Source organism: Oncorhynchus clarkii, chromosome 29 (assembly GCF_045791955.1).
Source record: "Oncorhynchus clarkii lewisi isolate Uvic-CL-2024 chromosome 29, UVic_Ocla_1.0, whole genome shotgun sequence".
In the NCBI taxonomy this organism is placed as follows: Eukaryota; Metazoa; Chordata; class Actinopteri; order Salmoniformes; family Salmonidae; genus Oncorhynchus; species Oncorhynchus clarkii.
Window position 1 is genome coordinate 37,432,083 of NC_092175.1, and position 27,973 is coordinate 37,460,055.

At 43.3% G+C, this 27,973-nt stretch overlaps 1 protein-coding gene across 1 annotated transcript; it reads right to left on the reverse strand.

Annotated features, from left to right (window-relative positions):
- Nucleotides 1-292: 292 nt before the first annotated feature.
- On the reverse strand, nt 293-27,973 carry LOC139388044 (dnaJ homolog subfamily C member 3-like). Its single transcript, XM_071134543.1, has 12 exons — nt 27,744-27,973; nt 22,385-22,492; nt 12,278-12,435; nt 6,358-6,432; nt 5,877-6,020; nt 5,150-5,331; nt 3,978-4,097; nt 2,691-2,796; nt 2,080-2,200; nt 1,507-1,639; nt 541-689; nt 293-353 (listed from the first exon to the last, which is right to left on the reverse strand). The coding sequence occupies exons 1-12, from the start codon at nt 27,826-27,828 to the stop codon at nt 322-324; spliced, it is 1,413 nt and encodes a 470-aa protein (XP_070990644.1). The 5' UTR covers nt 27,829-27,973; the 3' UTR covers nt 293-321.

Sequence of the window (27,973 nt, forward strand, 5' to 3'; positions counted from 1 at the left end):
AAAGTGGAAGGGCCATCCCTGGCCACCCTGACCCCCTCCTCCACCCTGACCCCCTCCTCCACCCTGACCCCCTCCTCCACCCTGACCTCCTCCTCCACTCTGACCTCCTCCTCCACTCTGACCTCCTCCTCCACCCTGACCTCCTCCTCCACCCTGACCCCCTCCTCCACCCTGACCCCCTCCTCCACCCTGACCCCCTCCTCCACCCTGACCTCCTCCTCCACTCTGACCCCCTCCTCCACCCTGACCTCCTCCTCCACCCTGACCCCCTCCTCCACCCTGACCTCCTCCTCCACCCTGCAGGCTCACTGGGTCCAGGGATCAAACTTCCGAGTCAAACTTCTTACGCATTTCTACAGGGGAATGGAGAGACATGTGAATAAACAACAAGTTTATCCTGTTTCCGGCTCTGCTTTCAACACATTTTGATTGCTGAAAACTTGTGACAGGATGTCCTCATACTCCAAATAGGTCACAGCTTCCTAAATACAATCATACTAGGCTTGATCAACATTATCAGGTGCATATACATTACAGTACCTGGGTTGGTGAGCACCTTTTTTGCAGAGGTGATGTCATTGAACCTTTTCCCTGCCTTCCTCTTCTCCCAATCCACTCTGTACTTGTCAGGATGCCACTTTCTGGCCTGCTGCCTGTATGCATGGATTATTTCCTCTTTGTTGGCACTCCTGGAGAAAAATAACATAAAGGTCAAAGCTTGTTTGATTACAAGGAGTAAATGCATTCCAATTTCCCTGAAGTGATCACAGGAGGTTGGTGAAAAGAATAGCATAGAAATTACATAGCATAGAAACAATTTCAAAAGAATGAACTTTTCCCTTGTCCAATCGCTTGTAGATCACATAGAGACAGATCACATAGAGACAGATCACATAGAGACAGATCACATAGAGACAGATCACATAGAGACAGATCTCACAGAGACAGATCTCACAGAGACAGATCACAGAGACAGATCACATAGAGACAGATCACATAGAGACAGATCACATATAGACAGATCACATAGACAGATCACAGAGACAGATCACATAGAGACAGATCACATATAGACAGATCACATATAGACAGATCACATATAGACAGATCACATAGAGACAGATCACATAGAGACAGATCACATATAGACAGATCACATATAGACAGATCACATATAGACAGATCACAGAGACAGATCACATAGAGACAGATCACATATAGACAGATCACATATAGACAGATCACATATAGACAGATCACATAGAGACAGATCACATAGAGACAGATCACATAGAGACAGATCACATAGAGACAGATCACATAGAGACAGATCACATAGAGACAGATCACATAGAGACAGATCACATATAGACAGATCACATAGAGACAGATCACATATAGACAGATCATATAGAGACAGATCACATATAGACAGATCACATAGAGACAGGAATTATGTTTTGAAGAAGTATTTGAACACGGTTCCATTCTCTAGGTCGGACATACCTTTCGACACCTAGGATCTTATAATAGTCTTTCTTTGGGGTGAACTTGAGCAGTGCCTGGGCTCGCTTTAAACCATCCCTGATCTCATTGTTCTCCTTGTCAAACTCCATGGCTTCCTCGTAGTCTTCCACCGCTAAGGAGGGGTAAAGAAAAAAAGGCAGAGAATTTGGCTGTGCAGTAATTAGGACTTACATTTACATTTTTAGTCATTTAGCAGATGCTTTTATCCAGAGCAACTTACAGTTCAATTAATCTATGTGGTTGTCTCACCATTCATCAGGAGAGACAACCACATACTGTATCACAGTCAGAGTAAGTACATGTTTCCTCAATAAAGTAGCGATCAGCAAAGTCCGAGCTAGTCAGGGTGGAAAAAAAGTCAAGTACAAGTGTCAGTTCAGGCTCCTGGCTATAAACACGGGGTTTACATGGCAGGTGTGGGAGTCCCTGAGCTACAACAAGCCCACAAGTAAATAAAGCCAGAGTACTTGAGGGAGTTAAAAACAATGCGACAAAGTGCTTTCATTCCATGTCATCGTTCCCTATGCTACAGTGACAGCATGGTGAAAGTACCTTCACCGTAGTCCCGGTTGAGGATGAAGGCCTCAGCTCTGTCTCGAAGGATGTTGATGTTGCGTGGATCTCTCTGGTGGGCTTCAGAGCAGATGTCTATTGCCTTAGCAGCCATCTTTTCCTGGTGGAGAATAATGGAGCAACGTACGTATATAAAGCATTGTAACTGGGTGGTTCGAGCCCTGAATGCTGATTGGCTGACAGCCGTGGTATATCAGACATGTATTTTTACTGCTCTAATTACGTTGATAACCAGTTTATAATAGCAATAAGGCACCTCGGGGGTTTGTGACGGCTAAGGACTCCGTGTTGTGTCGTGCGTAAGAACAGCCCTTAGCCGTGGTATATTGGCCATACTATATACCACACCATCTCGGGTCTTATTGCTTAATTATTAGTGGTTCCCAGTCCATTTGTAATTACTTAATCATTAAGTAATATACTTTTTAAAACGTTTTCGAAATCAGTAGCTGTGAAAGTAGTTCTGAGAATTTGATCACACTACCAATTAATTTCTGAATTTAGAACAGGCCAAGCTATTTCTATCAAATGACTATGGCTGAGGCTATGGCAACGGCACAATTCATCTGTTTCTATGTGATGGGACCCACCTTGACCAGGCAGAAGCAGATCCTCTCTTTTGCCTTATTGGTGTAGTAGGGGACATTAGGTTCAGTCTTCATCACTGACTCATAGTTGGATATGGCCATTTGATACCTGAGAACAAAATATTCAATAATACATTTTCATTTTGAGGCAAGAAGAATTAAACAATAGTCATAACTAAAATCAATCAAAGTGGATACAAATAGAATAAGTTTAGTGATAAAACGGTCAAAGAAACCTGAGAAGAAACCTAAAATATAAAACTGTCAAAGGAACAAAAAAGGACTGAAATATAAAACTCACATAGGGACTGACACAAAAGTCCACATTTAGGGTGGCCCTATCGCCTGGGGCAAGTGAACTGAGCAGTCATGGAATTTGAGCCTGCTCTGACGATGCCCCGTTGCGTAGGTGTAAAAAATAACAAATACAATTTGTACTAGTGAAAACAACCAAACTGCAAAGAATTCCATTAGCCTTAAAGGGATACTTTGGGATTTTGGCAATAAGGCCCTTTATCTACTTACCCAGAGACAGATGAACTGATAGGCACCATTTTTATGTCTCTGTGTCCAGTATGAAGGGAGTTGGGACATATTTTTGCGAGCCAATGGTAACTAGCATTAGCACAATTACTGGAAGTCTATGGGTATCTAGCATTGGCTTGTGAAACTACCTCTAACTTTCTTCATACTGGAAACAGAGACATAAACATTGTTAAACTGATCTTTCTGGTTCTTCCCCATTCTTCAAGTGAAAGACAAACAATGTATGGCATTTATGGCAGTCGGGGAAGAGTTTCCTCAGATAAAAAGAACTCCAGTTTTGATCGTTCCTATTCCTCCCCTATGTGTAGGTGAAAGGCATAGAGCGTGTTGTACATTGAATGTCCAAAACATTAAGAACTTTCCATGACAGAATGACCAGGAGAGTGCTATGATCCCTTATTGATGTCACTTGTTAAATCCACTTCTATCAGTGTAGATGAAGGGGAGGAGACAGGTTTAAAGAAAGATTTCTAAGCCTTGAGACAATTGAGACATGGATTGTGTATGTGTGCCATTCAGAGGGTAAATGGGCAAGACAAAAGACCAGTGTACCGGTTAGAGTTTGTCAAGAACTGCAAGGCTGCTGGGTTTTTCACGCTCAGCAGTTTCCCGTGTGTATCAAGAATGGTCCACCACCCAAAGGACATCTAAACAACTTGACACAACATTTTCGGGCAAGTGATCATACTCTTCAGGCAACCAAAAGACAACTGAAATGTTCACACTAGATGCAGTAGTACGGACCTCTCCTCCTTGATGTGCTCCTCGGCAGAGTCCAGCTGCTTGATGAGCTTCTTCACCTGTTTGAAGTGGGACAAACACTTCTTGTCATCCTGGTTCAGCTTCAGACACTCCCGGACGTGACTGCAGAAGGAGAGGAAAGAGATTTACACAATGTGTTCAAAAGTTTGGGGTCACTTAGAAATGTCCTTGTTTTTTTAAAAGAAAAGCACATTTTTTGTCCATTGAAATAACATAAAATTGATCAGAAATACAGTGTAGACATTGTTAATGTTGTAAATGACTATTGTAGCTGGAAACGGCTAATTTTGTTTTGGAATATGACCTGATTATTATTATTTATCCCTGCTGGTAATCAATGAATGTTTCAACATCTTGGCCATGTTCTGTTATAATCTCCACCCGGCACAACCAGAAGAGGACTGGCCACCCCTCATAGCCTGGTTCCTCTCTAGGTTTCTTCCTAGGTTTTGGCCTTTCTAGGGAGTTTTTCCTAGCCACCGTGCTTCTACACCTGCATTGCTTGCTGGTTGGGGGTTTAGACTGGGTTTCTGTATAGCACTTTGTGACATCGGCTGATGTAAAAAAGGGCTTTATAAATACATTTGATTGATTGATTGATTAAGGGTAAATGTCAAATTTCAGTAAAAAAAAAATACATTTGCAAACATTTCTAAAAACCTGTTTTTCCTTTGTCATTATGGGGTATTGTGTGTAGATTGATTTAAATGTTTTAAATTTAACCTTTATCTAACTGGGTAAGTCAGTTAAGAACAAATTCTTATTTACAATGACGGCCTACTGGCCGAACAGTGAGTTAACTGCCTTGTTCAGGAGCAGAACAACAGATTTTTATCTTGTCAGCTCGGGGATTCGATCCAGCAACCTTTCGGTTAACTAGTCCAACGCTCTAACCACTAAGCTACCTGCCGCCCCAAATTGATAAGGGGGAAAAAACAATTTAATACATTTTAGAATAAGGCTGTAACGTAACAAAATGTGGAAAAAGTCTAATGCACAAATGCACCGTTTTCAAAAGACACAGTGTGCATTCTTTACCAACTGTCAAACATCAAGTGTCCCAAAACCTCTTCATTTATATGTATTTTCTTGATAAATGTGGGTGGTTGTTTGTTTAATCACTCTTCCCTATTACTAATTCCTAGTGAGCGTACCCTATTGACTCCTTGTTCTCCCCCAGGCTATAGTGCAGGGTACTGAGCTTGAGGAAGGCAGCACGGTTGTCATTCCTCAGCCAGGCGGTGGGAGTCAGGTCCTGGATGGCCTTCCTGGTGTTTCCCAGGTGGATGTAGCATTCAGCCCGGAGCTCCAGAGACTCAGGGTCCCAGGGGGACAGCTTTTGGAAAAAGGAAGGTAGGGTCAGTGGTGTGAATTTGACCTTTTTATAATTTGATACAAAGACTGTTGAAGTATAATACAGCACTGTTTGATGATGAAGGTATTGTTTAGGAAAATAGACCTTACTTTCCATCCTTCGACGAGGCCCTGTGTCTAACCTGTACCTCCACCACCAGGCCCAACGACTAGGCACTGTGGCGGAGCTAACCCCTACCTCCATGACCAGGCCCAATGCCTAGGTCAGCGCTAACCTGTACCTCCACCACCAGGCCCAACGACTAGGCACTGTGGCGGAGCTAACCCCTACCTCCATGACCAGGCCCAATGCCTAGGTCAGCGCTAATCTGTACCTCCACCACCAGGCCCAACGACTAGGCACTGTGGCGGAGCTAACCCCTACCTCCATGACCAGGCCCAATGCCTAGGTCAGCGCCAACCTGTACCTTCACCACCAGGCCCAACGACTAGGCACTGTGGCAGAGCTAACCCCTACCTCCATGACCAGGCCCAACGACTAGGCACTGTGGCAGAGCTAACCCCTACCACTAAAACCCGATCCAACACATTGATGGTGGTCCTGTAGTCTCTTCTGTGGTGGGTCGCGTGGGCCTTTTCCTGCAGCTCCTCCAGCTCGTTGGCCCTCATCAGCTGGTGCCGCGCCTCATCCTGGTCTGGGGAGCGCTGCAGCTGAGGAGGAGAAAAATAAAAAAAGGTCAAGTTTCTGAAGCAAATATAAATAAATACATAATAGCACACAACTCATATCAAGTTTCATATAACCCTTCAGATTTCCTTTACTTTGCCCACATCACATAACTGCAACTACAAAAGGATAATGAATGAGAAAATAAATGAACGGCAATATGAGACAGCAAGAGGATGTGATGGTGGTGTGAGCATTGGAAAAAATATACAGCGGTGAGATTTTGATTGACAGAAGGATAAGGTGCATCTAGACATAGAAAAATAATATTATTCTAGTAGTAGCATTCTAGTAGTTATATTTCTATGTATCAAGACTTACCACAGCCTGAAAGTTCTCCCGGGCCTTCTGGGTGTTGCCCATCTTTAGGAAGATATTCCCCATCTGCAGTCTGGCCTGAAAACATGGAGAGGGGGAGAAATAGAGAGAAAAAGAGAGGTGGTAGTGGTGGTGGTAGTGGTAGTAGTAGTAGTAGTAGTAGTGGTGGTAGAGGCAGTAGTAGTAGTAGTAGTGGTAGTAGTAGTAGTAGTGGTAGTAGTAGTAGTAGTAGTAGTGGTGGTAGAGGCAGTAGTAGTAGTAGTAGTGGTGGTAGAGGCAGTAGTAGTAGCAGTAGTGGTAGTAGTAGTAGTAGTGGTAGTAGTAGTAGTAGTAGTAGTGGTGGTAGAGGCAGTAGTAGTAGTAGTAGTGGTAGTAGTAGTAGTAGTGGTAGTAGTAGTAGTAGTAGTAGTGGTGGTAGAGGCAGTAGTAGTAGTAGTAGTGGTGGTAGAGGCAGTAGTAGTGGTAGTAGTGGTGATAGAGGCAGTAGTAGTGGTAGTAGTGGTGATAGAGGCAGTAGTAGTGGTAGTAGTGGTGATAGACGCAGTAGTAGTAGTAGTAGTAGTAGTAGTGGTGGTAGAGGCAGTAGTAGTAGTAGTAGTGGTGGTAGTGGTGGTAGACGCAGTAGTAGTAGTAGTAGTAGTAGTGGTGGTAGTGGTGGTAGAGGCAGTAGTAGTAGTAGTAGTGGTGGTAGTGGTGGTAGACGCAGTAGTAGTAGTAGTAGTGGTGGTAGTGGTGGTAGACGCAGTAGTAGTAGTAGTAGTGGTGGTAGTGGTGGTAGACGCAGTAGTAGTAGTAGTAGTGGTGGTAGAGGTGGTAGAGGCAGTAGTAGTAGTAGTAGTGGTGGTAGAGGTGGTAGAGGCAGTAGTAGTAGTAGTAGTGGTGGTAGAGGTGGTAGAGGCAGTAGTAGTAGTAGTGGTGGTGGTAGTGGTGGTAGACGCAGTAGTAGTAGTAGTAGTGGTGGTAGAGGTGGTAGAGGCAGTAGTAGTAGTAGTAGTGGTGGTAGAGGTGGTAGAGGCAGTAGTAGTAGTAGTGGTGGTAGTGGTGGTAGAGGCAGTAGTAGTAGTAGTAGTGGTGGTAGTGGTGGTAGAGGCAGTAGTAGTGGTGGTAGAGGTGGTAGAGGCAGTAGTAGTAGTAGTAGTAGTAGTAGTAGTGGTGGTAGAGGTGGTAGAGGCAGTAGTAGTAGTAGTGGTGGTAGTGGTGGTAGAGGCAGTAGTAGTAGTAGTGGTGGTAGTGGTGGTAGAGGCAGTAGTAGTAGTAGTAGTGGTGGTAGAGGTGGTAGAGGCAGTAGTAGTAGTAGTGGTGGTAGTGGTGGTAGAGGCAGTAGTAGTAGTAGTAGTGGTGGTAGTGGTGGTAGAGGCAGTAGTAGTGGTGGTAGAGGTGGTAGAGGCAGTAGTAGTAGTAGTAGTAGTAGTAGTAGTGGTGGTAGAGGTGGTAGAGGCAGTAGTAGTAGTAGTGGTGGTAGTGGTGGTAGAGGCAGTAGTAGTAGTAGTAGTGGTGGTAGAGGCAGTAGTAGTAGTAGTGGTGGTAGTGGTGGTAGAGGCAGTAGTAGTAGTAGTAGTGGTGGTAGAGGTGGTAGAGGCAGTAGTAGTAGTAGTGGTGGTAGTGGTGGTAGAGGCAGTAGTAGTGGTGGTAGAGGTGGTAGAGGCAGTAGTAGTAGTAGTAGTAGTAGTAGTAGTGGTGGTAGAGGTGGTAGAGGCAGTAGTAGTAGTAGTGGTGGTAGTGGTGGTAGAGGCAGTAGTAGTGGTGGTAGAGGTGGTAGAGGCAGTAGTAGTAGTAGTAGTAGTGGTAGTAGTGGTAGTAGACGCAGTAGCAGTAGTAGTGGTGGTAGTGGTGGTAGAGGCAGTAGTAGTGGTGGTAGAGGTGGTAGAGGCAGTAGTAGTAGTAGTAGTGGTGGTAGAGGCAGTAGTAGTAGTAGTAGTGGTGGTAGAGGCAGTAGTAGTGGTAGTAGTGGTGGTAGAGGCAGTAGTAGTAGTAGTAGTGGTGGTAGTGGTAGTAGACGCAGTAGTAGTAGTAGTAGTGGTGGTAGAGGCAGTAGTAGTAGTAGTAGTGGTGGTAGAGGCAGTAGTAGTGGTAGTAGTGGTGATAGAGGCAGTAGTAGTAGTAGTAGTAGTAGTAGTGGTGGTAGTGGTAGTAGACGCAGTAGTAGTAGTAGTAGTGGTGGTAGTAGTAGTAGGGGTAGTGGTGGTAGACGCAGTAGTAGTAGTAGTGGTGGTGGTAGAGGCAGTAGTAGTGGTAGTAGTGGTGGTAGAGGCAGTAGTAGTGGTAGTAGTGGTAGTAGACGCAGTAGTAGTAGTAGTAGTGGTGGTAGAGGCAGTAGTAGTGGTAGTAGTGGTAGTAGACGCAGTAGTAGTAGTAGTAGTGGTGGTAGTAGTAGTAGGGGTAGTGGTGGTAGACGCAGTAGTAGTAGTAGTGGTGGTGGTAGAGGCAGTAGTAGTGGTAGTAGTGGTGGTAGAGGCAGTAGTAGTAGTAGTAATGGTGATAGTAGTAGTAGGGGTAGTGGTGGTAGACGCAGTAGTAGTAGTAGTGGTGGTGGTAGAGGCAGTAGTAGTGGTAGTAGTGGTGGTAGAGGCAGTAGTAGTAGTAGTAATGGTGATAGTAGTAGTAGGGGTAGTGGTGGTAGACGCAGTAGTAGTAGTAGTAGTGGTAGTAGACGCAGTAGTAGTAGTAGTAGTGGTGGTAGACGCAGTAGTAGTAGTAGTAGTGGTGGTAGAGGCAGTAGTAGTGGTAGTAGTGGTGGTAGAGGCAGTAGTAGTGGTAGTAGTGGTGGTAGTAGTAGGAGGGGTAGTGGTAGTAGACGCAGTAGTAGTAGTAGTAGTGGTGGTAGACGCAGTAGTAGTAGTAGTAGTGGTGGTAGAGGCAGTAGTAGTGGTAGTAGTGGTGGTAGTAGTAGTAGGGGTAGTGGTGGTAGACGCAGTAGTAGTAGTAGTAGTGGTGGTAGAGGCAGTAGTAGTAGTAGTAGTGGTGGTAGAGGCAGTAGTAGTGGTAGTAGTGGTGGTAGTAGTAGTAGGGGTAGTGGTGGTAGACGCAGTAGTAGTAGTAGTAGTGGTGGTAGACGCAGTAGTAGTAGTAGTAGTGGTGGTAGAGGCAGTAGTAGTGGTAGTAGACGCAGTAGTAGTAGTAGTAGTGGTGGTAGAGGCAGTAGTAGTGGTAGTAGTGGTGGTAGAGGCAGTAGTAGTGGTAGTAGTGGTGGTAGTAGTAGTAGGGGTAGTGGTGGTAGACGCAGTAGTAGTAGTAGTAGTAGTGGTGGTAGAGGCAGTAGTAGTGGTAGTAGTGGTGGTAGAGGCAGTAGTAGTGGTAGTAGTGGTGGTAGTAGTAGTAGGGGTAGTGGTGGTAGACGCAGTAGTAGTAGTAGTAGTGGTGGTAGAGGCAGTAGTAGTGGTAGTAGTGGTGGTAGAGGCAGTAGTAGTGGTAGTAGTGGTGGTAGTAGTAGTAGGGGTAGTGGTGGTAGACGCAGTAGTAGTAGTAGTAGTGGTGGTAGAGGCAGTAGTAGTGGTAGTAGTGGTGGTAGAGGCAGTAGTAGTGGTAGTAGTGGTGGTAGTAGTAGTAGGGGTAGTGGTGGTAGACGCAGTAGTAGTAGTAGTAGTGGTGGTAGAGGCAGTAGTAGTGGTAGTAGTGGTGGTAGAGGCAGTAGTAGTGGTAGTAGTGGTGGTAGTAGTAGTAGGGGTAGTGGTGGTAGACGCAGTAGTAGTAGTAGTAGTGGTGGTAGAGGCAGTAGTAGTGGTAGTAGTGGTGATAGAGGCAGTAGTAGTGGTAGTAGTGGTGGTAGTAGTAGTAGGGGTAGTGGTGGTAGAGGCAGTAGTAGTAGTAGTAGTGGTGGTAGAGGCAGTAGTAGTGGTAGTAGTGGTGATAGAGGCAGTAGTAGTAGTAGTAATGGTGATAGTAGTAGTAGGGGTAGTGGTGGTAGACGCAGTAGTAGTAGTAGTAGTGGTGGTAGAGGCAGTAGTAGTGGTAGTAGTGGTGATAGAGGCAGTAGTAGTGGTAGTAGTGGTGGTAGTAGTAGTAGGGGTAGTGGTAGTAGACGCAGTAGTAGTAGTAGTAGTGGTGGTAGAGGCAGTAGTAGTGGTAGTAGTGGTGATAGAGGCAGTAGTAGTGGTAGTAGTGGTGGTAGTAGTAGTAGGGGTAGTGGTGGTAGACGCAGTAGTAGTAGTAGTAGTGGTGGTAGAGGCAGTAGTAGTGGTAGTAGTGGTGATAGAGGCAGTAGTAGTGGTAGTAGTGGTGGTAGTAGTAGTAGGGGTAGTGGTGGTAGATGCAGTAGTAGTAGTAGTAGTGGTGGTAGAGGCAGTAGTAGTGGTAGTAGTGGTGATAGAGGCAGTAGTAGTAGTAGTAGTAGTGGTGGTAGACGCAGTAGTAGTAGTAGTAGTGGTGGTAGAGGCAGTAGTAGTGGTAGTAGTGGTGATAGAGGCAGTAGTAGTGGTAGTAGTGGTGGTAGTAGTAGTAGGGGTAGTGGTGGTAGTAGTAGTAGTAGTAGTGGTGGTAGAGGCAGTAGTAGTGGTAGTAGTGGTGATAGAGGCAGTAGTAGTAGTAGTAGTGGTGGTAGACGCAGTAGTAGTAGTAGTAGTGGTGGTAGAGGCAGTAGTAGTGGTAGTAGTGGTGATAGAGGCAGTAGTAGTGGTAGTAGTGGTGGTAGTAGTAGTAGGGGTAGTGGTGGTAGTAGTAGTAGTAGTAGTGGTGATAGAGGCAGTAGTAGTGGTAGTAGTAGTGGTAGTAGTAGTAGGGGTAGTGGTGGTAGTAGTAGTAGTAGTAGTGGTGGTAGAGGCAGTAGTAGTGGTAGTAGTGGTGATAGAGGCAGTAGTAGTGGTAGTAGTGGTGGTAGTAGTAGTAGGGGTAGTGGTGGTAGTAGTAGTAGTAGTAGTGGTGGTAGAGGCAGTAGTAGTGGTAGTAGTAGTAGGGGTAGTAGTGGTAGTAGTAGTAGGGGTAGTGGTGGTAGTAGTAGTAGTGTTGGTAGTGGTAGTTGTAGTAGTAGTAGTAGTAGTAGTAGTAGTGGTAGTAGTAGTGGTGGTAGTAGTGGTGGTGGTGGTAGTAATAGTAGTGGCAGTAGTAGTAGTAGTGGCAGTAGTAGTAGTAGCGGCAGTAGTGGTAGTGGCAGTAGTAGTAGTAGTAGTAGTAGTAGTGGCAGTAGTAGTAGTGGTAGTGGCAGTAGTAGTAGTAGTAGTAGTAGTAATGGTAGTGGCAGTGGTGGTAGTCGTAGTAATAGTGGCAGTAGCAGTAGTAGTGGCAGTAGCAGTAGTAGTGGCAGTAGTGGTAGTAGTGGCAGTAGTAGTAGTAGTGGCAGTAGTAGTAGTAGTGGCAGTAGTAGTAGTAGTGGCAGTAGTGGTAGTGGCAGTAGTAGTAGTAGTAGTAGTAGTGGTAGTAGTAGTAGTGGCAGTAGTAGTAGTACTAGTAGTAGTGGTAGTAGTAGTAGTGGCAGTAGTAGTAGTAGTAGTAGTAGTAGTAGTAATGGTAGTGGCAGTAGTAGTAGTAGTAGTAGTGGCAGTAGTAGTAGTAGTAGTGGTAGTAGTAGTAATGGTAGTGGAAGTGGTGGTAGTCGTAGTAATAGTAGTGGCAGTAGCAGTAGTAGTAGTAGTAGTGGCAGTAGTAGTAGTAGTAGTAGTGGTAGTAGTAGTAGTAGTGGTAGTAGTAGTAATGGTAGTGGAAGTAGTGGCAGTAGTAGTAATAGTAGTGGCAGTAGTAGTAGTAGTAGTAGTGGCAGTAGTAGTAATAGTAGTGGCAGTAGTAGTAGTAGTAGTAGTAGTAGTGGCAGTAGTAGTAGTAGTAGTAAAGTAAGTCAGTGACAGACAGAAAGAGAACGATAGATACAGGTAAAAAGGCAGCGATAGATGGAGAAAGAGCATTAATAACAATACCACAACATTGTTGTCCAAAACCGTGGCTTGTCATGAAACAGAGATTATGTTATTTTTGACAACTGTCCATGTCCACTCACAATGAGGTCATCTGGTTTGAGTCGGATAGCTCTGGTCAGGTCCGACAGGGCTGACTTGGACTTCCCCATTGCCAGAAACACAGCTGCCCGCTCATAGTAGGTCAGGTAGAGATGTTGGATCTTGATATGAACCATTTCATTGCAGGAGGAAATTGATCCTGCAGCAGGAAGATTTGAAAGGTCTATTTAATATTTAGAATCACGGCTAGGGAGCTGCTGTAAGTGATGTTTTACAGGTCTACTGGGAGTCAGTTCAAGTAGCCTATGTAGGCTACATGTGTCTCATGTGAATTCAAATAAATTGACAATATTTGTAAGGGGTAGAGGTATTTTTCATTAGGGATTTGTTTTTTTTGTACAATTGGTTTATTATATGTTTTAGGCAAGCAATAGGCAAAATACATTAATACATGTCTCAGTCCCTGAGTGGTCCAGTGGGTACAGTCAGTGACAACGGCACACATATGTCAGGGTAGGCATGGGTTCAAATTCAAATCGGGCCCACTGCCCTTTTTGGAGGAACTAGTACTTTTCTAGTTACTCTCAGTGGGCTGTACTTGTACTCTTATGTAATTTCTGAAGGAAGTAACTTACCTTTTACTCCGATAGATTTTACCAAATCACTTCAGTTTCATAGATTTATATTATTATACCATTGCTGTCGGATGAAAACCATTTTTTATTTTTTACATGAATCGATACTATTGTCCCCTTTACGTCTACATGAACGTTTCGCAACACCTTGACCAATGAAATGGATTCAAAATAGCTTTTCAAAACTTTTAAGTCCATTGGCTCTCAAAGTTGTCAGTTAAACCCAGTTTTTTGACGTGAAGCACACATCATATTTTTGTCTTAATATGTTTGTCTTGGGTTCTTAGCCAGAGACACTTTAATTATCTTCTGCCTTTGTAATACTATATTTCTGGAGTAAGATAAGTATTTATAAGATATAATTCTGCTCTAGAAATTGTGTTGAGGACAAGTGCAAATCGAATCCTTCACGACTGGACTAAAATGTCATCTGCTCGAGGGGGTACTCAACTGGCCTCTACATCACGACGTCCCATGATTGCCCATCTGCTAGCCGCGGCCCGCTAGCTGTTAGCCCGTGGCCTGCTAGCTGTCTAGAGAACATTGGACTGTCAGCTGTATAGATCCACCTGCCAATTTCCTTGACCACTATACCTATTTTGCCAATTGGACTTGGACCCCTCTGCTACGCGGCACCCTACTAATCCATCACGACTGGTCTATCGACGCCACCGCACGCGGAGGCTAAAACAGACTTCCTCCATTGAGACGTCCCTCTAAGGCCCTTCTGCTAGCTTGTAGCCCCGACCTGCTAGCTGTCTGAATCACTGTCTCCAGCCAGCCCAACCACTCACTGGACCCCTATTGATCACCCGGCTACGCATGCATCTCCCTAATATCAATATGCCTTGTCCATTACTGTCCTGGTTAGTGATTCATGTCTTATTTCACTGTAGAGCCTCTAGCCCTGCATGCATCTCCCTAATATCAATATGCCTTGTCCATTACTGTCCTGGTTAGTGATTCATGTCTTATTTCAATGTAGAGCCTCTAGCCCTGCTCAATATGCCCTAACCTACCATTTAGTTCCACCTCCCACATATGCAGTGACATCACCTGGTTTAAACATCTCTAGAGACAATATCTCTCTTATCATTACACAATGAACAGGTTTACCTCCACTGTATCCACATCCTACCATACCTTTGTCTGTATATTATGCCTTGAATCTATTCTATCGCGCCCAGAAACATGCTCCTTTTACTCTCTCTTCTGAACGTAATAGACAACCAGTTCTGATAGCATTTAGCCGTACCCTTATCCTACTCCTCTGTTTCTCTGGTGATGTAGAGGTTAATCCAGGCCCTGCAGTGCCTAGCTCCACTCATACTCCACAGGTGCTCTCATTTGTTGACTTCTGTAACCGTAAAAGCCTTGGTTTCATGCATGATATCATTAGAAGCCTACTCCCTAAGTTTGTTTTATTCACTGCTTTAGCACACTCTGCCAACCCGGATGTCCTAGCAGTATCTGAATCCTGGTTTAGGAAGACCACCAAAAACCCTGAAATTTCCATCCATAACTATAACATTTTCCGACAAGATAGAACTGCCAAAGGGGCGGATTGCAATCTACTGCAGAGATAGCCTGCAGAGTTCTGTCTTCCTATCCAGGTCTGTACCCAAACAATTCGAGCTTCTATTTTTAAAAATCCACCTTTCCAGAAACAAGTTTCTCACAGTTGCCACTTGCTATAGACCACCCTCTGCCCCCAGCTGTGCCCTGGACACCATATGTGAATTGATTGCCCAACCATCTAACTTCAGAACTCGTGCTGCTAGGTGACCTGTGACATGCTTAACTCTCTGGGCCATCCTACAATCTAAGCTTGATGCACTCAATCTCACACAAATTATCAATGAACCCACCAGAAAACAACCCCAAATCTGTAAACACGTGCACCCTCATAGATATCATCCTAACCAACTTGCCCTCCAAATACACCTCTGCTGTTTTCAACCAAGATCACAGAAATCACTGCCTTATTGCCTGCATCCGTAATGGGTCTGCGGTCAAACGACCGCCCCTCATCACTGTCAAACGCTCCCTAAAACACTTTCAGCGAGCAGGCCTTTCTAATCAACCTGGCCCGGGTATCCTGAAAGGATATTGACCTCATCCCGTCAGTAGAGGATGCCTGGTTAATCTTTAAAAGTGCCTTCCTCACCATCTTAAATAAGCATGCCACATTGAAAAACTTTTGAACCAGGAACAGATATAGCCCTTGGTTCTCTCCAGGCCTGACTGACCTCGACCAGCACAAAAACATCCTGTGGCATTCTGCATTAGCATCGAATAACCTCCGGGTTATGCAACTTTTCAGGGAAGTTAGGAACAAACATACACAGGCAGTTAGGAAAGCCAAGGCCAGCTTTTTCAAGCAGAAATGTGCATCCTGAAGCACAAACTCAAAAATGTTCTGGGATACTGTAAATTCCATGGAGAATAAGAGCACCTCCTCCCAGCTGCCCACTGCACTGAGGCTAGGAAACACTGTCACCACCGATAAATCCACTATAACTGAGAATTTCAATAAGCATTTTTCTACAGCTGGATATGCTTTCCACCTGGCTACCCCAACCCCAATCAACACCACCTAAAGCAACTCGCCCAAGCCTCCCGCATTTCTCCTTCACCCAAATCCAGATAGCTGATGTTCTGAAAGAGCGGCAAAATCTGGACCCTTACAAATCAGCAGGGCTAGACAATCTGGACCCCCTCTTTCTAAAATGATCTGCCGAAATTGTTGTAACCCCTATTACTAGCCAATTCAACCCCTCTTTCGTATCGTCTGAGATTCCCATAGATTGGAAAGCAGCTGCGGTCATCCCCCTCTTCAAAGGGGGAGACACTCGAGACCCAAACTGCTACAGACCTATATCTATCTAACCCTGCCTTTCTAAGGTCTTCGAAAGCCAAGTTAACAAACAGATTTCCGACCATTTCGAATCCCACCGTACCTTCTCCGCTATGCAATCTGGTTTCCGAGCTGGTCATGGGTGCACCTCAGCCACGCTCAAGGTCCTAAACGATATCATAACCGCCATCGATAAGAGACATTACTGTGCAGCAGTATTCATCGACCTGGCTAAGGCTTTCGACTCTGTCAATCACAAAATTCTTATTGGTAGACTCAACAGCCTTGGTTTCTCAAATGATTGCCTCACCTGTTTCACCAACTCCTTCTCTGATAGAGTTCAGTGTGTCAAATCGGTCGGGTTGACTCTTTTCTTTGTATATATATCAACGATGTCGCTCATGCTGCGTGAACGACACCGTTCTGTATACATCTGGCCCTTCTTTGGACACTGTGTTAACAAACCTCCAAACGAGCTTCAATTCCATACAACCCTCCTTCCGTGGCCTCCAACTGCTCTTAAACACTTGTGAAACTAAATGCATGCTCTTCAACCGATCGCAGCTCACACCTACCCGCCCGACTAGCATCACTACTCTGGACGGTTCTGACTTAGACTATGTGGACAACTACAAATACCTAGGTGGCTGTCTAGACTGTAAACATCCTTCCAGACTCATTGTAGCATTTCCAATCCAAAATTAAATCTAGAATCAGCTTCCTATTTCGCAACAAAGCCTCCTTCACTCACATTGCCAAACATACCCTCGTAAAACTGACTATCCTACCGATCCTCGACTTCGGCGATGTCATTTACAAAATAGCCTCCAACACTCTATTCAACAAATTGGATCCAGTCTATCACAGTGCCATCCGTTTTGTCACCAAAGCCCCATATACCACCCACCACTGCGACCTGTATGCTCTCGTCGGCTGGCCCTCGCTACATATTCGTCGCCAGACCCACTAGCTCCAGGTCATCTATAAGTCTTTGCTAAGTAAAGCTCCGCCTTATCTCAGCTCACTGGTCACCATAACAACACCCACCCGTAGCACGCGCACCAGCAGGTATATGTCACTGGTCATCCCCAAAGCCAACACCTCTTTGGCTGCCTTTCCTTCCAGTTCTCTGCTGCTTTTGTTTAGAAGGGATACAGCTTTTGTCAAAAATGTACTTTTAGCAGTAGGTTAGGAGAATTAACGTAGCAGGTTAGGAGGAGTAGGTTAAGAAAAGGGTTAGGGTTAGTTGAAATACAACAAAAACATGTTTTTACATGTTTATTTAATTCCATTGTGAAATGTCTGATTTACATACTATTAACATGATTGATAGTCACATTTCAGGATTGATCGTTTGACTGTTGTAACACTTACCTGCTCATTCTGATTTAAAAAATATAACGTCACACTTGGTGTATATATTTTTTAATGCATTCACCATCACAGGTACTTGAAATTATAGTGAAATGTATTGTCAATAATGCTATTGAAATTGTACAATTATTCCAATGTCTCAAATACCATATAACTTTTCATGAAATTGTGCACATTTATAGATATTAAGTCAATTGAATTGAATGACTGTAACTGAACAGCCTAAGGACTTAGTTTGACGTCAGTCTTCATTGGAGAGTACCTGTGCTGGGGGACATCTGCTTTAATGATAAATGAATGTCAAATAAATTGCACAAACGGTAGATTATCGGTTTTCACACCTTTCATTATGTGACTATTTGATACACTAATGGTAGCCTACAAAATGTAGCCTATAGGAATATAATGAAATAACAAGGGGCCTATTGCAACCATCGATGGTGCTAGATTATCACCAGTTGATGTCTTGTTAAACCATCAATATGCACTAAATTCACCCCCACAGCTGATCTCAATGACAACTATTATTGTTCACCTCTACCACTCCTTAAAAGATTATGTCGGTGTTACCTTAGTCAGAGATCTGTATTTAATGGTGAGATGGTCATGTCCCAAAAGGCAGGTGACAAGCTTAGGTCTGCATATTAAGCCCATAGGAACGCATTGAGCTTATTTTGGCGAGAGTGAGCCATCTCGCGTCACCTCTTCCTCTCAGCCTTAGTCCTGCTTGCAACCAAAGTCTTTCAAGATATGTTTGCCTTCTGGTTGGTACTTTCATCAGAACAATTTAGTCCTCTTTAGTCCTCTTTAACAGACTAAGGGCCATGTATTTATTTGATAAGCATTCTGTACAAAAAAATATTAAGTATTTCCTTGTTTACCACGGCAATTTACCCAACACTTTGTTGGAATGGAAATAATGTTGCTGTACTGTTATTTTATTTGTTTACCACTTGCCTGTTTTACATGTTTTGCAGGCCGTCATTGAAAATAAGAATTTGTTCTTAACTGACTTGCCTAGTTAAATAAAGGCAAAAAAAAAAAAAAATGTTATTTTGGTTTTAATACGTGTCACATATCAGTTTAAAAACAAAGTCAAAAACTAAATAAAAAATCATTGAGTTAATAAAGCCGCATACAAACATGGTCTCTTTTTTGCTTTCTTGAGTAAGGCAGCTCCAAAATGCAGGTGTTTCAGCCTAGTTCAGTGCTTTCTGTGGTGGGGCATCAAGCGGAAAATCCGGAGTATAGGGGTTGGTAATCTTCTCTAGTTGCGCCATGATTGGCTCAGTGTTCTGTCAGTCATGGGGACACTACGTCACAGCCAAGTCTAAGGGTAGAGCTCGAAAAATTAAGCCCCTTGGGTGCTGCCATAGAGTTACATTAGAAGTGCCCATCCAAGACGTCAAATCACGTTATATCTACACTAGCTTTGGTTGGACTGATCATAATTTCAAAAATCTTAGCTAGGAGTCAGCATCATGAATCAAGTCAACAATCTACTGGCACATCCTTATTAATCCTTGTCATATGAAGATAATAATGAAGAGAAATTATAGATAAAACGTATCAGTGCTCATCGGCCATAAACATTACACAACAAGTTGGAAATCGCAAATTCAACAATGAATGGTTTGGAAGGAATCAGTGGCTAACTGCAAGCATTGCAAAGCAATAACTAGCCTGCTATTCAGTGGGAGTGGCTGTGTGGTCCCAAATCTGGGAATAAGGGTCTCTTTTTCAAGCTTAAAATGATAAACATTCAACATTGGCCATGCTGTCAATGAAGCATGATTTGTGCCGTGTTCAAAACAACTGTAAACTCTGAACTGGGAAATCTGACTGCAGTGAGTTCAAGACAACTGGGAACTCTGACTGCAGTGAGTTCAAGACAACTGGGAAATCTGACTGCAGTGAGTTCAAGACAACTGGGAAATCTGACTGCAGTGAGTTCAAGACAACTGGGAACTCTGACTGCAGTGAGTTCAAGACAACTGGGAAATCTGACTGCAGTGAGTTCAAGACAACTGGGAACTCTGACTGCAGTGAGTTCAAGACAACTGGGAACTCTGACTGCAGTGAGTTCAAGACAACTGGGAACTCTGACTGCAGTGAGTTCAAGACAACTGGGAACTCTGACTGCAGTGAGTTCAAGACAACTGGGAACTCTGACTGCAGTGAGTTCAAGACAACTGGGAACTCTGACTGCAGTGAGTTCAAGACAACTGGGAACTCTGACTGCAGTGAGTTCAAGACAACTGGGAAATCTGACTGCAGTGAGTTCAAGACAACTGGGAACTCGGGGAAAAAAAATCTCAGACTTGGAAAATACATTTTAAACTTTCATCCAACTCGGAATTTCAAAATCGGGAAATCTGGCCTCTTCGAGCTACGACCTGAAGATCACTGACGTCATCATGATTCCACCTTGTTTTTTTCTGAGTTTCCAGTTGTCTTGAAAGCACCAAGAATACAGAGAATGCCAGACTTTGATGACAAAGTTTGATGACAAAATTTGCCCACGAAGGACCGCCGCGCCACCTTCCTGTTCAAGTGAGCACAGCACAACAAGGTGAGTCCAAACATGTATTCTATGCTGCTGCATAAATTATGTAATATGCCAGGAAGATAGTATTACTCTCTCCACTACAGTATACACAAGTGTATGTTGTGTAGTAAGCTGTTAGTAGCCCATGTGCCTCACCCTAATAATTTGGTCTAGTTTCCCCTCTTCATTTTGCCCCCCCCCCCCCCTCCCTTAATTTTTCCTACTTCTGACTTGGTGGTGCACATGTAGCCTATAACCTGTTTTAGAGAAATGTAATCATTGACTATTGTAAGAGCTTTCATTGTCTGCTTATATGCCCCCTTTATTTATCCTGCGGTTCTGACTTGGTGTACAGGGAGAATGGCCCATGTTCTGAATTCTGTAGCTGTACATTTCAAAAGTGCTTAACAAATAGTTATATTGACTACCACCTTCCTAGCTCACTCATTAATGTCTTAATCCAAATTACAGATGGCCTCTTATCCACTTGTCGTCCCCTTATGCCATAGTTTGTACATCTCAATAGTCAGTAGAAACCCCATTTGTTTAAGCAATTCAGCCATATCAGCTATGTTTTTTTAAAGGCAGTAAATAAGGCTAACTAAACTGTTTCACTGCCAGACAAGGCTCTGCTGAAAAATCAAATGTATATATATATATATATATATATATATATATATATATATAGCCCTTCTTACATTAGCTGATATCTCAAAGTGCTGCACGAAAACCCAGCCTAAAACCCCAAACAGCAAGCAATGCAGGTGTAGAAGCACGGTGGCTTGGAAAAACACCCTAGAAAGTCCAAAACCTAGGAAGAAACCTAGAGAGGAACCAGGCTTTGAGGGGTGGCCAGTCCTCTTCTGGCTGTGCCGGCTGGAGATTATAACAGAACATGGCCAAGATGTTCAAATGTTCATAAATGACCAGCATGGTCAAATAATAATAATATATACTATGCCAGATGCAGCAGTGATAAGTGATGAGATGTTGGGACTGCTGTTGGGTCTCTGCTGTTGGGACAGCTTCACAGTAACAGTTTGTGGGCACCGTTTGTCACCGTTATAGTGCAATCGATGTATTGTTAAGTGTTGTGTAGTGGCTTTGCTGGCAATCATCCCACATGTTTTTGTTTATCTTTGCCCCATCAAGATGTACATGCTGAAATCACCACTGGTGTCTGCTATGGTCATTTCTTATAAAGAAAAAATATATATTTGAAATGTGTAACTACATCAAGTCAATCTGGAGAATGCGTTATCTGTGCCAGAACGGCTTGGGTCGGAATCAAACCCATACCGACAAGGTAGGCCTATATGTGCATGCTGAAGGCAGTGGTCCTAACTGCTAGACTAGACCATCCCAGGACAATGATTGAACTACATTTTGACAGTTCATTTACAACCTTAGGATACACTAGACACGTATGTCGTAGCCTAGTGGAGACCAATAACTATCTTGTCTTATTGAGCTGTATAAAACAACAGTTGCTGATATGTACGGCTGCATTTCAGATACATGTGTGAACCACCGGCTCGATTCAGTCTTACAGTATGTAGCAAAATTTGAAATTTTATTTTTTTACATTAGATAAAGTAGAGACTCAGAGCTAGAAAATGGTATATCATACACTACAGCTGAGGAACAATGGGAAAGTCATTCTGCTTTGAAAGTTGATAAACTTGTAAGCCAACTTTTGAGTAAAGGGCCATTCTATGTTTTGGTAAACCTACTGGAGAACTCTTTGTCTACACCCATTCAGCATCGTTCCCACCCTCTTAAGCCTCAGCACCACCCATCTCTTTAAGGATTCACATGTGAGGCCCTGTACTAAACAACCAAAGATGTCAAGAATAAACGTTAAACCCTCCATCTACTATCTCAGCCAATCAAGGCTAGCGGCTAGCGGGAAGGTTCCTTCCTTTTTCCGTGTCTAAACCAACTAGGCTCCTGATTTAACCATTTTATTTGTATTTACAGACGACATACAAGTTTCTTATTAAGGCACATAAAAGGTAACACATTCCAAAAGGAATTTCCGTGAAGAAAAAAAACGCAATTTGATTTTAAAAAATTACGTTTATGTTCAACTGCCTCTCCTGTGAGGTAGTGACGCGTGACATACGCCTAGTTTCCTGAAACGAGTCACATTTTTGTACATTTGAAGTTTCAGTAATAGGACCTAGGCCTATAGCATTTGTGGGAGCAAGAGAGAACATTATTTTAAGATAGCGAATCCTGATCCCAATGACTCGACTGCCCCCGAATAGAGAGAAAGAGAACTGCTCATTTGAATTTCCAGATGCACGAGGAAAATTCTCCTCACACAAAAGAGTGATAAAATTAAGATCCAACATCTGTAGTTTTAAGTCTCCCTCTGAGGGAAGGCATAGGGTTAAACACAGTAGGTTATCACATAGTTTATATCTAGCTATTTTCATGTAGCTATATTGATTATATGGCTATCCATCAACTGAAAGTGTGGGTTTAAATGTTCAATGTGTTTATCTAAGTGAATAGATGAAAGAGTGAAGGGAGAAAGACATCAGAAAGGGATGCATGAAAAAGTCGATGTACAATGATCCATCCTCTGGAAAGACTTACGCAATGCGGTAGCAGCCCGATTTATTTTTGAGAGAGTGTACAGACAGAGGGAGAGAGGCACAAACAGACTACAAGCAGACATCTAAAGATGCTGGAGCTGTGATGATGTGTGTCTGATTGGTAACCTTACCCACTGCAGAGTGGTAGTGGGACAGGGCCCCAGCAAGTTGACCAGATTCCAACAGTTTACGGCCCATCTCACGGTGTTTCTCAATCTCCACGTTATCCCCCGAGACACCTGAAACACAATAGTTTGTGTGAGCCTCTTTGGAAGCCCACAAAGCAACACATATAGCTAGCTCAGCTAACCACATAGAAACAGACTTTAATGCAGGAAACAGTGTGTGTTCTGGAGATCTGTTGCCATTTTAACTGTCGACATGCATTCCTCCCTCCAGATGTAAATCAAGGGCTTTGTTTGTAAAGGGAATATTCAAAAGACAAGTTTGAAAACCAGCAATAGCCAAAGGGTTTGGGTAAAGTTAGTAGCAAGCAATGAGGGCACACAGCTAGCTATGGGACACAACATCGGGAGTCTGTGTATTGGTTTGACTCGCCGAGTTCTGCATTGTTCTGGTGTGTGGCAACGGAAAATAACCCTACCAAAACATACCCAGCTTCACCAAAAAAAAAACATTTCCTGTCAACAAAAGCATATGTATAATCTCTAGAAACTCTACTTGCCAGACGTAAAGTGAAATGTGTCCCTCGCTATCAAATAAACATTTGAATACAACTTTTGTCCAAACCACATTCCTGCTGTCTAAACAAAGGTAGGAAGTCTCGTCTCACTGTAGGTGTGGTTCGGAGAAAACTTGGATTCTGACGTTTATTTGATAGCGAGATTATACATATGCTTTTGTTGACAGGACATTTTTTGGTGCAGACGGCTATATTGTGGTATGGTTATTTTCAGTGGTGTAAAGTACTTCAGTAAAAATCTTTAAAGTACTACTTCAGTACTTTACTGTTTATATTTTTGAAAACATATACTTCACTGCATTTTTAAAGACAATAATGTACTTTTTACGCCATTCTTTTTCCCTGACAACCAAAAGTACTCGTTACATTTTGAATGCTTAGCAGGACAGGAAAATTGTCAAAGTCACGCACTTATCAAGAGAACATCCCTGTTCATCCCTACTGCCTCCGATCTGGCAGACTCACTAACAGGGTTGTCATTTCTAGCTACATTTTGAGACCAATGACCACTCAAAACCCACCCAAAAAGCCTGAAAACTAGACCAAAAAAAAAAAAAAAAATCACAGCAAGAGCTGCCATATTTATACAATAAACTCCTTTTTCGTTATTAAGAAGGAATATATAACGATGTTAGAAGCAAAATGTGGATTTAATTAAAATAATTATTGCTGGCTATGAGATGATGTAATGAAGGAACTTGAACATGTCTCAAGATAAAAGATACTTTGCCCTTATTAATTCTTAAAAGTCTGTTTTAAGATAGCTAATTGATCCATAGTATGACTTGTTTGATTTGAATTTTAGGACCCCTTAAAGAATAAAAAAATATATATATGCAGTACCAGCAAGCAAAGTAGTGTGACAAAAAACAACAAGAGTTACACAAAAATAAACATACAGTCAATAACACAATAGATTTAAGTAGAGATACTGGGGTGCAAAAGAGCAAGAGGGTAAGTAATAATATGGGGATGAGGTAGTAGGGTGGGCTATTTACAGATTGGCTGTGTACAGGTACAGTGATCGGTAAGCTGCTCTTACAGCTGATGCTTAAAGTTGGAGAGGGAGATATAAGTCTCCAGCTTCAGAGATTTTTGCAATTCGTTCCAGCCATTGGCAGCAGAGAACTGGAAGGAAAGGCGGCCCAATTAAGTGTTGGCTTTGGAGATGACCAGCGCACTATACCTGCTGGAGTGCGTGCTACGGGTGGGTGTTGCTATGGTGACCAGTGAGCTGAGATAAGGCGGGGCGTTACCTAGCAAAGACTTATAGATGACCTGGAGCCAGTGGGTTTGGCGACGGATATGTAGTGAGGGCCAGCCATCGAGAGCATACAGGTCGTAGTGGTGGGTAGTATATGGGGCTTTGGTGATAAAACGGATGGCACTGTGATAGACTGCATCCAGCTTGTTGAGTAGAGTGTTGGAGGCTATTTTGTAAATGACATCGCCGAAGTCAAGGATCAGTAGGATAGTCAGTTTCACTATGGTATTGTGACAAAAACCGAAAAGGATCGGCACACTCCCTCTACACGGGAAGACAACTCTGCTACAGGATATCCAGGGGACCTCATGGAACCATGGACTACACCTACTGATATTGGACACCAGGGGGAGACAAAGGAGACACCAATCATAGACTTCTCTCAGGTGAGACTTGAAAAACCACCCCCAACAGTGGAAACAACCAGCTGGTATCACCAAGTGGAATCTACTTATCAGAACACGGAAGCAGAGCTATGGGCGTCAGTATCTGTGAATTAGACTTAGAAGGGTGAATCAGAATGATGTAATAAGAGAGCTACGAGTGCGCAGTCTAACAGAGCTAACATTGTGCAGTGTGGTCCAGCGTACTTCCCCGTAAAAAAGTATATAAAGAGAGTAAAGCTCATAAGGAGGCATGATCCTCACTGACATATGAGACAGACTTCATATGGAAAATCATCATAGGTAAATGTACTATTGCACTATACTCTCTTTGACAGACTTAAACAATATTCAAGAACTGGTTAAATTTTGCTTAAGTATTCATTGGATCACTAACTGCCTGGTTAAGCTCTGTGAACCCAAAACTGAGTCTCTGAAACACAGGGGTCCAGACACCTCTTGATCACAGACAAAGCGGCACTCGCACAGTGACACATCAGGTCCAGAAGTGATTAACAATTTAAAGAAACGGCCAAATACCAGTCATAGTAATATTGAGTCTATACACAGCGTTGGAAGTGAATAGTGGTAAGGGATTGGAATTCAGAATCTAGTATTATTACGGAGAGAATACCAATCACGGGAAAGTGACCAAGGGGTTGAGCATTTAAGGTAATTTAACTATTTTTGCTATTTAGTCAATATTGTTAGATGTGTTAACGCATTTAAAGTTTTGCAATATTATCTGGCATAGCTTAAAGCATTAAGGATTGATTGAGCATTATTGTTGTATTGAGAAACTGTATAACCATTGAATTGTAATAATGTGTATAAGACAAAAAACAGAGTGACTTAATAAAAGCTTGAAACTTTGACAACTAGGCCAGATTAACGGTTGAAGAGAATGCATTTAGTTTTACTAGCATTTAAAAGCAGTTGGAGGCCACGGAAGGAGTGTTGTATGGCATTGAAGCTTGTTTGGAGGTTTGTTAGCACAGTGTCCAAAGAAGGGCCAGATGTATACAGAATGGTGTCGTCTGCGTAGAGGTGGAACTGAGAATCAGCAGCAGCAAAAGTGACATCATTGATATATACAGAGAAAAGAGTCAGCCTGAGAATTAAACCCTGTGGCACCCCCATAGAGACTGCCAGAGGTCCGGACCTAGGCCCTCCGATTTGACACACTGAACTCTATCTGATAATTAGTCGGTGAACCAGGCGAGGCAGTCATTTGACAAGCCAATTGACAGTCCCACAAACCCAAACCAGATGGGATGGCGTATCTCTGCAGAATGCTGTGGTAGCCATGCTGGTTAAGTGTGCATTGAATTCTAAATAAATCACTGACAGTGTCACCAGCAAAGCACCCCCACACCATCACACCTTCTTCTCCATACTTCATTGGGAACTACACATGCGGAGATCATCCACTCACCTACTCTGCATCTCACATAGACACGGCGGTTGGAACCAGAAATCTCCAATTTGGACTCCAGATCAAAGAACAAATTTCCACCGATCTAATAACCATTGCTCATTTTTCTTGGCCCAAGCAAGTCTCTTCTTCTTATTGGTGAGCTAACTCTGGGTCTTCCTTTCCTGTGGCAGTCCTCATGACAGCCAGGTAACTCTAATGAACTGATCCTCTGCAGTAGAGCTAACTCTGCGTCTTCCTTTCCTGTGGCAGCCTCATGACAGCCAGGTAACTCTGGGTCTTCCTTTCCTGTGGTGGTCCTCATGAGAGCCAGTTTCATCATAGCGCTTGATGGTTTTTGCGACTGCACTTGGAAGAAACTTTTAAAGTCCTTGAAATTTTCCAGATTGACTGACCTTCATGTCTTAAAGTAACGCTAGACTGTCATTTATCGTTGCTTATTTGAGCTGTTCTTGCCATAATATGGACTTGGTCTTTTACCAAATAGGGCTTTCTTCTGTATACCAGCCCTACCTTGTCACAACACAACGGATTGTCTTTCCTACCCTACCAGCTAACGATGTCATTCTTCTGTGAGCTGCTCCATGCCGCAAACTTTTGCTGGCTGCAGACGATATTCCGCTGAAACAGGGCTGTGTGCGGCACTCATGTGAATATATTTCACCTGCTTTTTGATTCTGTAGGCGACTTTTGTGTATGATCTCTATTGTACTACATAATTAATAAGTAGTAAACCTCCACTACACTACTTTGATACGCAACAGAAGGGATTAAGAAGTGAGTATAGGCAATGCCCACTGGAAAAAAAATGGGTATAAGGGTGTATAACTACTTATAGCTTCCACCACACCACCGGCCCTTTGTGTTTTACAAAAAGTGCACTCTCCTCCGTCATTGCGCTGGTATTATGGTAGCTGTCAGTGTTGCCAACTTAGCGACTTTGTCACTATATTTAGCGAGTATTCAGACCCCTCTAGCGACACATTTTCAAAAAAGTGACTAGCGACAAATCTAGAGACCTTTTCTGGTGTTATTGGAGACTGATGTGAAAGCATGTATCGTTCTTACTCTTCTCAGCGAGCAGAGGGTGCTGCCGTGGGCCCCACCCGTCCCAAAGCACTCACAGGTGGCCCAGTCCCAGAAGAAAGTTCATTTGTAGTTCTAAACATATTTAGGGTGTTTTTTTACTCACTTTCTGTTTCTCCCACGACCTTACTCCTCTCTCCTACAGAGTCCATCACAATTACATGGCCAATTCAGCAAATTAGGGGATGAAGTCGTTTAGCAACTTCTAGCGACTTTTAGGACTGCCAATAGCTACTTTCCTTACTGAGGAGTTGGCAACACTGTCCTTTCAGTATCACGAGCCTGGTCCAATAGGTAGGTTCGCTACTGCGCAAACAGGTCTTCCATTAACTAATAGTGAGCGCGCAACTTTACAGCAATTTGCCCCACTCTTCCCTACCAATTAGTCAAGGCAATTCGGACAAAGTTTGAGGTTATTTTTTAATTAAAGTAACGGACTGTAGGTAGCCTAATGTTACGAGTAATATAGAAATCCCACGTTTCAATAGGCATTAAGAACATTGTTAAAGAAAGGAGTGAATATATTTGACCTGGGCCCCGAGTCCATACAAGACCGAGTTGAAATCTATCCGACACAGAGTTAAGACCGAGACACTCAATACTGCTTGTCTTGTCTTACCGTCCAACTGGAAGTCCAGAATGACACAGAGCAGTGAAAAGTAAAATTGGACCCAGCTGAGACCTTTCCATCGACCCGGCTTCATAGTTCCAGGTACTTCACTTCTCCACGTCTCTGTAGTGATGGGACGATTGACACCTGAGCTCCGATGCCAATAGATCCAGTTTTCAAAGCATTAACGTTACAATACGACAACGTATTGATAGTGAAGTTCTGTTTGATACCGGAGC

What these genes read in the sequence shown, in the direction of transcription:
- LOC139388044 (XM_071134543.1), bottom strand. Translation starts at nt 27,828, where the DNA reads ATGAAGCCGGGTCGATGGAAAGGTCTCAGCTGGGTCCAATTTTACTTT. An exon ending in TCTGGACTTCCAGTTGGACG is followed by an intron (nt 22,493 to 27,743) that starts GTAAGACAAGAC and finishes ATTGTGTTTCAG; the next exon opens with GTGTCTCGGGGGATAACGTG. An exon ending in AAGATCCTAGGTGTCGAAAG is followed by an intron (nt 690 to 1,506) that starts GTATGTCCGACC and finishes ATTTTTCTCCAG; the next exon opens with GAGTGCCAACAAAGAGGAAA.